The sequence below is a fragment of the Saccostrea cucullata genome, unplaced genomic scaffold (genome assembly GCF_032062105.1).
Source record: "Saccostrea cucullata isolate Sc308-1 unplaced genomic scaffold, CSIRO_AGI_Scuc_v1 ctg44, whole genome shotgun sequence".
Taxonomy (NCBI): domain Eukaryota; kingdom Metazoa; phylum Mollusca; class Bivalvia; order Ostreida; family Ostreidae; genus Saccostrea; species Saccostrea cuccullata.
In genome coordinates this window covers 4,476-18,335 of record NW_026938421.1, presented here as the reverse complement: position 1 = coordinate 18,335, position 13,860 = coordinate 4,476, and the positions used below count along the sequence as shown (strand labels likewise).

Below are 13,860 nucleotides of genomic sequence, written 5' to 3'. Positions count from 1 at the left end.
CTAGAAAACCATTCTTGCCTTCAAGACTGGTTTCCCACCAAATTTCGTTTTCGAAAAAAAGAGATTAAATCGTCTTTAGAGAACTGTGCCAAATGTGTTCAAATCGATGCCATGTTAATATACTAGAATTTGATCTCTGAATGTTTTGCACGTCAATAAAGCCGAAAAAGACAAAGTTAGACAAGATGAAATGAAAGTTTTCTGATGAAGAGTTCATTCAGAAAATAATCTTTGTAGTTAAACGTTCGAATGTAGTCAAATGGTTTTTAAAATAAAAAAGAGATAAACAGTTTTATTTATTAAAATATAATTTCATTTGAAATAACTGTTGCCATTTGTTGCCATCTAAGGAATATTAAATTTTCAAAATTAAGTTTGAAAATTGTAAATGTTTCAGTGCATACAATGTATATTTAAGATATTTTACCTACTCATATTATTTTCCCTTTCTTTACCCTCTACTGCATGTGTAAATTAATATGATCCTTACTTAAGTCACAGTTAACATATCGAAAGGAATCTTTCATATCCCTCTCACAAACTTCAAGGCAGTTTTTCTGATCTTTCGATGGGCAACATAAAGTCCTCTTCTGCAACATTCTCTTGTTTTCACAAGCCCCTTGCTGAGTCCAAGAACTCCATTCACAGAAGTTATCGCAGCATCCAATTCCCTTCATGTATTGTAAAATGAATAGAAGGATAAGATTAGTCTTCATTTTGCCAAATTTAAAAGGGATAATGGAGAGCAAAAGGAAACTTGAACTAGGAAGTTTCAATGTCGTTGAGAATTATGAACGACATGTGAAGTAGTTTAATGTATTTAAATCAGTGAACGAGAATGTACTTGCTTACTTGCGTATTCAAATAGTTCTATTTAGAAAAGTTAGTGGTGCGAATAACAAATACACTGAAAATTGATATATTTTCCGTTTAAATTTGCAGTTTGCATTTAATGATGCAATTTTTTTTTTAAAAATCGCTGTTCAATTCTAGTGATAATTAGTTAATCAATTTTTTAAACTCTAAAAACAAATGTTGTTGTGTAAAATTAGCATTGGGTTAAACGATTTTTAAAATAAATTTATTTTTTGCTCTCGTAGAATAGAATCCACGCTATTATTTTTCTTTTAAATGTAAGCAAAACTGTCCTTAAATGTTAAATTGCAATTTTTTCCTTATCTTTACTGGTATAGTTGCACTGCATTATCACTGATATCCATGCTTCTGCACGAGAACACATCACACCCTCACTCAAACACACGGAGAAAAATAGAGAAAAATATCAGGCGGATGTTTTCTTTTTATGCCACCATTATAAATAGAATCAAACGATTTGTATAAATATGTCTGACTTAATGAGCTCTGTATTTGGTTTCATATAAACATTGGTGAAAATACAAATATATATGCGTAAAGATACCAATCTTTGTACATAAATTTTATATGTAAAGCTAATAGTTTAGATGAAAATTCATTTGACTAAAAATTTGTGTTTGATAATTTGTGTTCCAGTCTTTTTTAAAAATCTGCTTTTTAAAAAATTTAGCCTGAAATAGTTCACCAAATACTTAGAAAGGAAGTAAATTTAAATCATTCGAACTCAAATAGGTCACCTTGCCCTAAATATATGCATTAGTCTTTTAAATCTACAAGAGTACGCTTGTTTATTGTGCAATTAAAAGTCTGATTGGAATTTAAATTGAAGTCTGAAATGTCATTTATGTTTGGAAAGAAGTGTGAAGGTAAAGAATTGAACTTTATCAAATCCAAAAGTCTCGTGGGACAATAGGACATAGGACCCTGACAAACAAGGAACAATAGGGAATAGAAGCGTGGCAAACAAGGACCTCAACAACATCTTTAATCCTGATTAGCACGAATTGCCTTCCTCTATTATATTACCATTACTATTAATGGTTTTGAATTCCTATGGAGAATAATTTATTCACAATTTTTCATTTCTTCTACACGACATTCAGATATATCAACAACTTTTTATTTATTAAAAATAACTGTTCCATTTATAGTGAACTTGAAAGAAAAGACACCTCAAAGTCTGCTAGATCTCTTTCATCTATTTATTTGGTAGTTTTATTAATTGAAGACGTTAAAGGCGACTTATAACGACTAAAGTTCATGACAAACGAGATGCTGTCTCAGGTTTTCATACTAATTGTTAGTCCATTATTTATACATTGAATTGACTACAGATTTTCCCGTTATTTCCCGACCATGACAAGGAGCACACGGCGGGTGTGACCGGTCGGCAGGGGATAATAACTCCTCTATGGCACCTGATTCCAAATCTCATGTTTTGGAGGTCTGTGTTTGCTCTGCTCCTATTTTGTATAGTTTTATGGACTTTTGATCTTGAATACTGTTCGTTATCTCCATATGTTTCATGATTCCACTTTTCCCATCATTAACATTTATTATTTATGAATTAATATTCCAGTATCAACCATGACAGGCAACTGACAGATAAGTCACAGGAATTTCAACAACCTTGTTTAAAGTCAGCATTTCGTAAATTCTCTGGTCGTTATTATGACCTTGTTTAAGCAAGGAATCATGGGGAGATAACGAACAGTATTCAAGATCAAAAGTCCTTAAAACAATACAAAATATAGGAGCAAAGCAAAAACGGACCTCCAAAACATCAGAGGTAGGACCATGTGCCATGGAGTATAACCTATCACTGGGTATATATATTTTGACTTGCTTGTTTCATAAGACTTGTTCTTGCTTTGTTTTTGTATTACATTTGATTACCATATCTTCCGTCAACTTGATCAATGCATATGACATACATGTGCAGCAGGTGTGACAGGCATCAGGAGATTCTTACTCTTCCTCGGCACTTTGTCTGGGGGGGGGGGGGGGGCATAAAAGCGCTGGCACATACGATAAGGCTTGCCTTATAAGTCATGGTACTTCTGTTCTAGCCTACCGTGTGTACATCGTTAATACACGCTTTTTCGAGCCTAACAAGTCTGACTTAGGGCGGTAAAATCTTACGTTTTGCAGGACGTACGGCTCTCGTGTACACACGCTAAGGCAACACTTTCAAGATTATAAACAATATTTACAGAAATACTATGCTTTTTGGAGCCAGAAACAGTGCAAATCATGTCAGTTTTGAATAATTGAGCCCCGTTATTAGCAGACCTATTTTGTAGCAACTATATACATTTCAATACTCTAGGAATACCAAAAATGTACATTGTTTTGACACAATTTAATAAAAAAATACTAACCCTGTTAAATTAACGTAAAAATACAAAAAATGTGCGTTTATAATAAATTTGTCACTTTTTTCCTCGCAATGTTCGTTCGCGTTATTTAACTTTGCAACGTCACAAATGTCAAAAACGGGTCTTACGTCTATAAAGCACACCAGTTTTGAAGGGCGCTAAATTCACATTAAAGATTACCGAAATAAAAAATTATGAAGAGTAAAAATTAGATAATGTAAATATAAGCATTGAATTCATATTTTAAGATGTCTTTGGTTCTATAACACACCTGGCCGTGCCGACAAATTATCATACTTCAATGCTTAAGTAAGTCTTGCCTTAGGGCCGGTACACATGATAAGGCTTGCCTTATAAGTCATGGAACTTAAGTTCTAGCCGTACCATGTGTACACCATTAATACACGGTTTTTTCGAGCCTCATAAGTCTGACTAAGGGCCGGTACACACGGTAAGGATTGCCTTATAAGTGTAAAAACTTACGTTTTGCAGGACGTACGGCTCTCATGTCCACACGCTAAGGCAAGACTTTCAATGTTATAAACAGCATTTACATGAAAGAATTAAAGATCGGCAATAGCTTTTGAGAGGGGGTCTAGCAGTATTGTCACATTTCTATCGTTATTCATATACATTCCAGTTTTCAGCAACATTGTTTACATCTAGCCGCAACTAGTCCAGTGGTCTCATTTGCACAGATTGTGTTTTTTATTTTAAACTAAAACATATCCAAAAGACAATGTTGTACAAGTTGCAGCTCATATCTTAGTTTTTAAATATGTCCCCAAACTGCGGACGACTAAATTAACAGGTCACCGAGTACCTATTGTGAACCGTTCTATACTATACGTGACATTCCACTTTTCTAAACACTCGCATTGTGTCAGTGTTTTGAAAGAGATCAGCTGATCTTGTTTTTTGGCAAACATGGTATTTTACCTCAAAGGGAACAGTATTCATTGTCCGGATATAAAAGAACTTTTTTTTCGCTATTACTATTACCATTCCACTCCGAAACCGATGACAATCAAACAATCAGGTGAACGAATGCGAAGATAAAATCTAACTGAAACAGCATAACTGTAAAAAAAAAACACCTATTGTTACTTTATCCTAAGGCATTTTATTTTGGTAAGAAAAAAAAATCATTATCAAGATTATATTCTACAGAGATCTCAGGGTTTCGATGTCACAGAACAATTATAATGATTGTCATTTTGTAAAGTTTTGGTTGTTGTAAAGATATTTAATTATATATTCGTATAACAACAATACTTTTTTGAATTTTCTGCATTAATTCTGTGACAACAAACCTCAACCAACAGATAGTCCAAATACACAGCGCAAGGAAAAGTAAATTAGATCCAGAAAGGACAAACGCGATAACAGTCTGGGTTACTCAGATAGAAACACTCTGATGAGAAACTGTATTGTCTATTTTGTTATTCCCATATGCTTTACCGTTTTAATAAAAGACAATTTGTTATTTAACAAATCAAGTAATGCTTAATTCTCTTTTGTGAGATGTTGAACAAAGAACAAAAACTCAACAAAATTATTCGTTTGACCTTCCTAGCAAATAGTTAACCTTTGGTCAACGGACAGACCTACGGACCAAGCGAAAGCTATTAGTAATAGCGATAGAAATTGCTTTTATTCCGGGACCATGAATTATGTTCCCTCGAAGCTTAAATAGTCTGTTTGCCAAAACACACACACCCTCACCATCACATACAAAGAACAGGTGTCAATTGTCCATTGTGAGGCGTAATAAATTGTATGAAGCAGTAAGAATGTCGAAACATCGCTGTACGCTGAAAGACATACAGAGACATAAGACATACAAAGTACTATGGTACAGTCACTGGCCAGATCATCACAACATAAGACATACAGAAAACTGTTGTACAGTCACAGGTCAGATAATCACGACATAAAACATACAGAGTACTATTGTACAGTCACAGGTCATGTCAACACGATATAAAACATACAGAGTACTATTGTTCACTCAAAGGTCAGATCATCAGGATAAAGGACATATAGAGTACTATTGTACACTCAAAGGTCAGATCATCAGGATAAAGGACATACAGAGTACTACTGAGTATTGTACACTCAAAGGTCAGATCATCAGGATAAAGGACATACAGAGTACTACTGAGTATTGTACACTCAAAGGTCAGATCATCACGATAAAGGACATACAGATTACTACTGAGTATTGTACAGTCACAGGTCAGATCATCAGGATAAAGGACATACAGAGTACTACTGAGCATTGTAGAGTCACAGGTCAGATCATCAGGATAAAGGACATACAGAGTACTACTGAGTATTGTACACTCAAAGGTCAGATCATCACAATAAAGGACACACAGAGTACTATTTTGCAGTCACAGGTCAGCTTATCACGATATAAAACATACAGAGTACTATCGTATAGTCGCAGGTCATGTCATCACGATAAAGGACATAAAAAGTATTATTGTACAGTCACAGGTCACCTCATCACGATAAAGGGCATACAGAATACTATTGTACAGTCACAGGTCAGATCATCACGATAAAGGACATACAGAGTACTATTGTACAGTCACAGGTCAGGTCATCACGACATAAGACATACAGAGTACTATGATAAGTCACAGGTCAGCTCATAACGATATAAAACATACAGAGTACTATTATACAGTCACATATCAGCTCATCACGATATCAAACATACAGAGTACTATGGTACAGTCACAGGTAAGATCATCACGACATAAGACATATATGGTACAGACACAGGTCATGTCAACACAATATAAAACATACAGAGTACTATTGTACAGTCGCAGGTCAGATCATAAGGATAAAGGACATATAGAATTCTTTGGTACAGTCATAGGTCAGCTTATCACAATATGGAACATTCAGAGTACTATTGTACACTCAAAGGTCAGATCATCACGACATATAACATACAGAGTACTGTGATACAGTCACAGGTCAGCTCATCACGATATAAAACATACAGAGTACTATGGTACACTCAACGGTCAGTTCCTCACGATAAAGGACATATAGAGTAATATTGTACAGTAACAAGTCAGATCATCACGACATAAGACATATATGGTACAGACACAGGTCATGTCAACACAATATAAAACACACAGAGTATCATTGTACAGTCACAGGTCAGATCATCACGACATAAGACATACAGAGTACTGTGATACAGTCACAGGTCAGCTCATCACGATATAAAACATACAGAGTACTATGGTACACTCAACGGTCAGTTCATCACGATAAAGGACATATAGAGTAATATTGTACAGTAACAAGTCAGATCATCACGACATAAGACATATATGGTACAGACACAGGTCATGTCAACACAATATAAAACACACAGAGTATCATTGTACAGTCACAGGTCAGATCATTACGATAAAGGACATACAGAGTAATATTGTACAGTCGCAGGTCAGATCATAACGACATCAGACATACAGAGTACTGTGATACAGTCACAGGTCAGGTCATCACGACATAAAACATACAGAGTACTATTGTATAGTCACAGGTCAGCTCATCACGATAAAGGACATATGGAGTAGTATTGTACAGTAACAAGTCAGATCATCACGACATAAGACATATATGGTACAGACACAGGTCAGATCGTCACGACATAAGGCCTACAGAGTACTGTGGTACAGTCACAGGTCACATCATCACGACATAAGGCCTACAGAGTATTATGGTACAGTCACAGGTCAGATCATCACGACATCAGACATACAGAGTTCTGTGATACAGTCACAGGTCAGGTCATCACGACATAAAACATACAGAGTACCATTGTATAGTCACAGGTCAGCTCATCACGATAAAGGACATACAGAGCACTATTGTACAGTCACAGGTCAGATCATCACGACATAAGGCCTACAGAGTAATGTGGTACAGTCACAGGTCACATCATCACGACATAAGGCCTACAGAGTATTATGGTACAGTCACAGGTCAGATCATCACGACATAAGACATTACAGAGTACTTTATGGTACAGTCACATGTCATGTCAATACGATATAAAACATACGGAGTACTATATAGTACAGTCACAGGTCATGTCAATAGGATATAAAACATACGGAGTACTATATGGTACAGTCACAGGTCATGTCATCAGGACATGTTATGGACATACAGAGGATTATGGTACAGTTACAGGTCGGCTCTTCACGATAAATGTGCAACGGAAAAGATTACCTTTCAACACTTTACGAGTTTAATGCTTATCCCTAATATTTGATAAATTATGTGACTGACGCCTTAAACATTTACATCTAAAGCCTCAATAAAATCTGTCTTGTTTTTTATCATATTGACACATCTATTAAAACTTGTCATAAGCGTTGGAACCGGGGGGGGGCATAGCCCCCCCCACCACTTTTTTCCCAAAAGATAGACATATTATAGACATTGGACATTGCTGCTAGGATTACCCCCCCCCCCATTTCCATGGGCATGTTGCAGTATATGCTTAAAATGGTGAAAGTGGTGGTGTTTGGAAAAAAATTTGGTACTGAAGTTCGAACCTAACCCCTCCCCCCATGAAATAGGATTTTCGTGTTTGGCTAGTGCACATTTCCTTTCTTTTTGGCTTGTCGGGTATTTTTGAAGGTATATAAAATTATTGTTAACACCTAGCCCCCCCCCCCCCCACTTTCAATTTACTTCCGACGCCAATGACTTGTGGTATTAAACTTTTATTGCTTTTTAATTAAGTAATCAGGTGTAGCTAGAATTAAAATAAGTTTGAAAGGATAACCATGGTATCAATATACTCTTGGCGTTGAATATTCACGTTCGAGTTCATTCGTAGCATTATTGATATTAGTTGGTTACAAATTTTTAAAACTATTAAACATTTCTCATAATTTAAGAATTTATCGTTTTGTGGTCTTTTTAAAATCTTTCTTTGTCTTAAACGCTCTGCTATTTATGGATATTGTGTTTAATAAATGTATGTTGTATTTGTGTGTTTTTTTTTTTTTGATCAAGTATGTTGTGTCATATGATCAATTACAATTTCTGTTCTGGACTGCTACTTCAAACATTTATGTATTATTTTAAATAACAAGGAAGGATGTACAAGCTCTAGACTGTAGCCTCGCCAAGTTTACTAGTTTTTCACGCTTTTACAATGATAATGAGATAATTAATCTGTGTATTGTTTTTAGAAAGCAGGAAATCTCACATTACATTTAGAAAAAAAAAAAAAACATTTTGAACGAGGAAGAAAATATGTATTATTGAATACATGAAGTATAATCGTAGGTTTAAAGCATTAGTGTATGTTTATTATGGGTGATATTTATACTTTATCATTTATTTGGATGTTAGTCTTTGAATTTGCAGATATTTCAGGTGGAGAGAATATTTGCCCAAGGGAAAAGTAAGTATTTCCTTTAAGGTATATCACTCGCCAGCTTGTAGGAAGTGTTCGGTCAACACCTCTCACTTCAAAACTATTTATTAAAATTCAATGTTTTTAACACCTTTTAATAAAATCACAAATTATGAAATAATAAATTTAAAAAATGGTCACAAATTAAAGAGACAAGACAATTTTGGAACGGTTTATCACATGACGTGACATTATGACATTCCTGTATCTTAATATGAATCCATTTTTTATTTTTCCCCCGATTTTTCAAATTTAATGTCTCAATTTATTTTTCAGCAGCATTACACAATGTTGTGCTGGTTATCGAACAATCAATGGTACCTGTACAGGTAAAGAAAAACTTACTTTCTTCATTATTTCGATACGAATATTAATCATCAATATGACTACATGTAACATGCTGTTCTGGTGACGTTTATGTGTAATGTATAAAATTTATCCTCCTCTCCATACAATGCTTTCATAACAATATGTATATATATATATATATATATATATATATATATATATATATATATATATATATATATATATATATATATATATATATATATATATATATATATATATATATATATATATATATATATATATATATATATATCATTGTGTCTAGCTTGACTTTAGTTGAAGAGGAAGGAAATAACAAGATCACTCAAGATAATTTTGTTTCAATGTTATTTCGACGGAAATGACATAATTGACAAGCTACTGACATCATAATAATGTTTGATCTATAATACTCACTTGAGCCTTTGGTTTAGGGAAATCTTAAAGTTTGATATAAGACAATTTTTTTCTTATTATGTTATCGTACTAAACATTCTACAGTATCCACATTAAATATTATTAGCTTTTAAAAAAGCTTACCTCTCTATATTTATATTCAGTATTAGATATAATATATGAACCTCATCGGATAAAATATCCAAAAAAATGTTATATACGTATCGCCATACTTTTAAAATAAATAAATATCTAGATTTATATCCATTTTTTTCATACATCCGTTTGCTTATAGATTATATAAAAGATACCACAGAGTCTGACACATCTGTTTCATATTTGGTAATGGTAATCTACCAACCAAGCTCTACGATAAACGTGATGACTTTAACCTTTCTATCATCAACTTCCCTTACTTATGCAGCAATATATTTCATCCCCTGCATACGGAGTTAATATATCTCAGTAGATTCGATACACAAGATCATACTCTACGTATAAGCAATTTCTAAAACAAGGTAAATTATTGACAAACAAGTTCATGAAAGAAGAATTCTAGCAGTCTCTTTTAAAGTCATCATTTCGTAAGTTCTATGATCGATACAATGACCTTGTCAGCAAATACAGTTTATCATTGAGTCAAATGCTGACTGACGTGTTTCATACTAATTGTAAGTCTATTATTTGTATGCTGAATTGACGACGGATTTTTCAGTTATTTCCCGATCATGACAAGGAGCAAACGGCTGGTGTGACCGGTCGACAGGTGATGCTCACTCCTCCATGGCACATGATCCCTCCTAGGTCCGTGCCTGCTCTGCTCCCTTTTTGTATTGTTTTCTGGACTTTGAACTTGAATACTGTTCGTTATCTCCATATGTTTCATAAAAAATATTTGACTTGCTTTTTGTAGCACTGAATTCAATGTGACTTTGGTCATTTATATGACTGTTCATAAAAATGTAAAAATAAGCTTAAATTGTGCATTTGTGTCTGTTGAAATGCTTTTCGGTGCATTTGATTGGTAAATAAAATATCTTGTGTATTGTGTTAAAAAATATTTATTAATATTCATTCATTTACTTTATAGTACTTTTATAAAACATAAATGAAATAAAATTGTGTTTTTTTTTCGGATGCAGCGTGTGTTGGTTTTTATGGGCAGAATTGTACACATCCATGTCCAAATGACCATTACGGTGAAAAATGTGAGCTTCGCTGTAATTGTTCCTTGGGTGAAAGTTGCAACCCTTACGTAGGATGTCTCTCAGGTGAGACAGGTCTCTCAAGTGAGACAGGGGAAAGAAGTGCGACAGGTGAGACATGTTTCTCAGGTGAGACAGGTGAAAAAGGTCTCTCAAGTGAGACAGGGGAAAGAAGTGCGGCAGGTGAGACAGGTTTCTCAGGTGAGACAGGTGAGAAAAGTCTCTCAGGTGAGACAGGTGAGAAAAGTCTCTCAGGTGAGACAGGTGAGACAGGTGAAAGGGAAGGAGAATTAGGAGGTTTGGATGAAACCAATAAATTTGTTTAAAAATATTTTCCTTTGGATTTCCTTACCATCAACAGTTTGAAAGTTAAACGTTTAAAAATTCTAATCAGGCATAATTAAACACTACTGGCTTGCTAGGAAGATCAAACGAAAGATCTTGTTGTCAGAGTTTCTGTTCTTTGTGCAAAATCTGATACACTGAGAATTAAGCGTTTCTGATTTGCTAAATAACAAATTGTCCTCTATAAAACGATTCTTAAATAATATTCTCCTTTTTTCAGATAAAGCATATGGGAATAAAACAATAGACGAGACAGTTTCTCATCAGAGTGTCCCTAACTGTGTAACCCAAACTGTTATCGTGTTTGTCCTTTCTGGTTCTAATTTACTTCTCCTTGCGCTGTGTATTGGGATGACCTGCTGTTGGAGGTTTGTTGTCACGATATTCATGTACAAAATGAATAGAAAAATATAAATTTGAATTGTTTTTTATGCAAATATTTAGCTGACCCTTTTGACAACAACCAAAAATTAGAAAAATGTCGATAAAATCGTTTGTGAAACAGAAACCTGGAGATGTACATCGTATGTAAAATATAATCATGATAATAAATGTATTTTTCTTTCCAAAATAAAATGCTTTTAGGGTCAAATGATTAAAAGATAAGAATTTTTTACTCTAACAATGTTTCAATAAGATTTTTATCTTTTGAATTTTACAGACGTTCAAAAAAGTCTAAATTTTTGAACTCAGTTACAACCAATGACTTATATGCTGGAGAAAAAGACATCTGTTCTTCGGGTCACAATTCCCAGTCGGAGCACAGAAACACTGTGTATAATAGCTACAGCCATTTACGCTTCAAGAATGAGGAGCTGATAATTCACAATCCAGATGGTTATAGCACTACAGTTTTACCCTATGACACCGTACAGGATGTGAAGACAGAATCCACTTATAATGGGTTCTCCGAAGGGAGAGTGATACACGAGAAACCAGATAGCGTCATGGATACATTTCGTCCTGCGGTTGATAAAAAAATATCTCCCGAAATCTCTCATCCTACAACACGACCCTACAGTTTAGCAAACCTAAACAGAGACGCTGCAGAAAGTTAACGTAGAACAGAACAGATGGAGAATCAGAGTACCATAAACCGATTCACAAGTGTCGGATACATCAGAAATTATGATAGTAATATATTCCGTAACCTTAACAAGCCTGTTCTGTGAATAAAGCAATGTAGTGCAACCGTTACCATCACCCCTGAAACGAAATAGAGGACTTATGCTGCTGCTCAAGTCGCCATTGTCATCTCACCATCTTGCAATCACTATTGGACCACCGCGTCATCTCTTCATTATATTTCATATAACCTGATAACAATAAACGTGTGTTTACAATTCGTTAGTATATCTAGAAGACTAAATGAAGACGAAATTTACAATTTATATACCTCCTTAAAGATAAGGAAACAGAATTTCAATTGTTTACGTATTAATATTTACATTTCCAATAGATTTCCCCTATGATTCCTTACAAAATAAAATGCAGCTCATTTTCTCATGAATACATTACATATGTACCACGAATAAGCATGAATATCTCCATTGTTACGTCATAATATCGTACTTGACGTCAAAAAATATAGTGCAGACTGTTTTGCTTTAAAAATGACAGTTGAATGGCGAAAAGTTATGGCAAGTCAGAAAAATAATGTAAATATAAGAAATGAATTTAATTTTTGAAGATTCACGAGGTATATGAACTACGACGCTTCACGCCGGCATATTTATCATGAAGCGCTAACGCGCTTCATGAAATATGCCGGCGAGAAGCGTCGTAGTTCATACCTCATGAATCTTCAAAAATTAAATCCACTTCTTAAAAGTATTAAAAGTATTAAAACCGGAGTTTTGTTTCGGCTACGTTCCCTGTCATTTTTTGTTGCACAAGGTTCCTAAGGAGGATGTTAATGGCGGAAACGGGGAACATATACTTTAAGTCATGTTAGATTTTTTGTAATCAATAAAGCCATAATTCTAATATATAAGAGTTATTTTATCGATAAAGACAATACGTACATGTATACTTACAATGATTAGAAACTAAATATTTTAATTATTTTCGAGATCACTAACACTTACTTTGCCTAATTATAATCACGAAAAATCGTTAGTACTTATCAGCATCAAAAGGAAATTTAAATAAGAATTAACAAGGTGCAAATAATAAACTGTGGTCGATCGCTTGTAATTTAAAAACGATAGTAAAAAATAAGAAAACATGGTGTTAAAACGAGATGGGACCAGATGCCAAAGAGGAGAACGCGTCCCCTGTTTACCAGTTAAAATAATTTTAAACATAGGAATAACAATTGGTTATATTTCCTGAAAGAGTCCTTTTAATGACTAAAGGCTGAACAAAATGTTGACTTTTAACGAGATTGTTGAAATCCATGTAACATCATCTTATCTGTGAGTAGCTTGTTTCTTTTAAAACTGACATAACCTGACACAAAACATTATTTTTGAGTAGCAAACAACTTGGGAGACATAAATATCATATACAGGTAATAGAGGAATATTGCAATATTAATAAGGAAAGTTGATAATACAAATGACAAAGTCCTCTCCATTGTCAGACAGTTTAACTGTTAGGTAATTCTGAAGAATTTCAAGTCCCTTACATAGTGCTTCCGAGTATTTTGGTTTTTTAATTGTAACTGGCGCCAGTTAGTCGATACTACACTTTGTTTAGAGTTTAGAAAGATCCTTAACCCGGATATCAGAAATCCGCTAATGTTCACTATGGTGCCTGTTACAGGATATGTACAAACATATATTACATTAAAATCACTTTAAATGTATGTATAATACTCAATGTTTCTGAGCTGCATAAATTACAAAATCTATATTAG

General features: G+C 34.1%; 1 protein-coding gene across 4 annotated transcripts; it reads left to right on the top strand.

Annotated features, from left to right (window-relative positions):
* Positions 1-8,387: 8,387 nt before the first annotated feature.
* LOC134250150 (uncharacterized) lies at positions 8,388-12,142 on the top strand. 4 transcript variants are annotated; one of them, XM_062732503.1, is made up of 6 exons: positions 8,388-8,712; positions 9,001-9,053; positions 10,593-10,712; positions 10,803-10,838; positions 11,221-11,368; positions 11,662-12,141. In XM_062732503.1, exons 1-6 carry the CDS (start codon positions 8,612-8,614, stop codon positions 12,056-12,058), a joined length of 855 nt encoding a protein of 284 aa, XP_062588487.1. In that variant the 5' UTR covers positions 8,388-8,611; the 3' UTR covers positions 12,059-12,141. The 4 variants fall into 4 exon arrangements, with proteins under 4 accessions (XP_062588487.1, XP_062588486.1, XP_062588485.1 ...); XM_062732502.1 differs by lacking the exon at positions 10,803-10,838 and having other exon boundaries at positions 9,004-9,053; positions 10,593-10,766; positions 11,662-12,142; XM_062732501.1 differs by lacking the exon at positions 10,803-10,838 and having other exon boundaries at positions 8,389-8,712; positions 10,593-10,766; positions 11,662-12,136.
* The last annotated feature ends 1,718 nt before the right edge of the window (positions 12,143-13,860 follow it).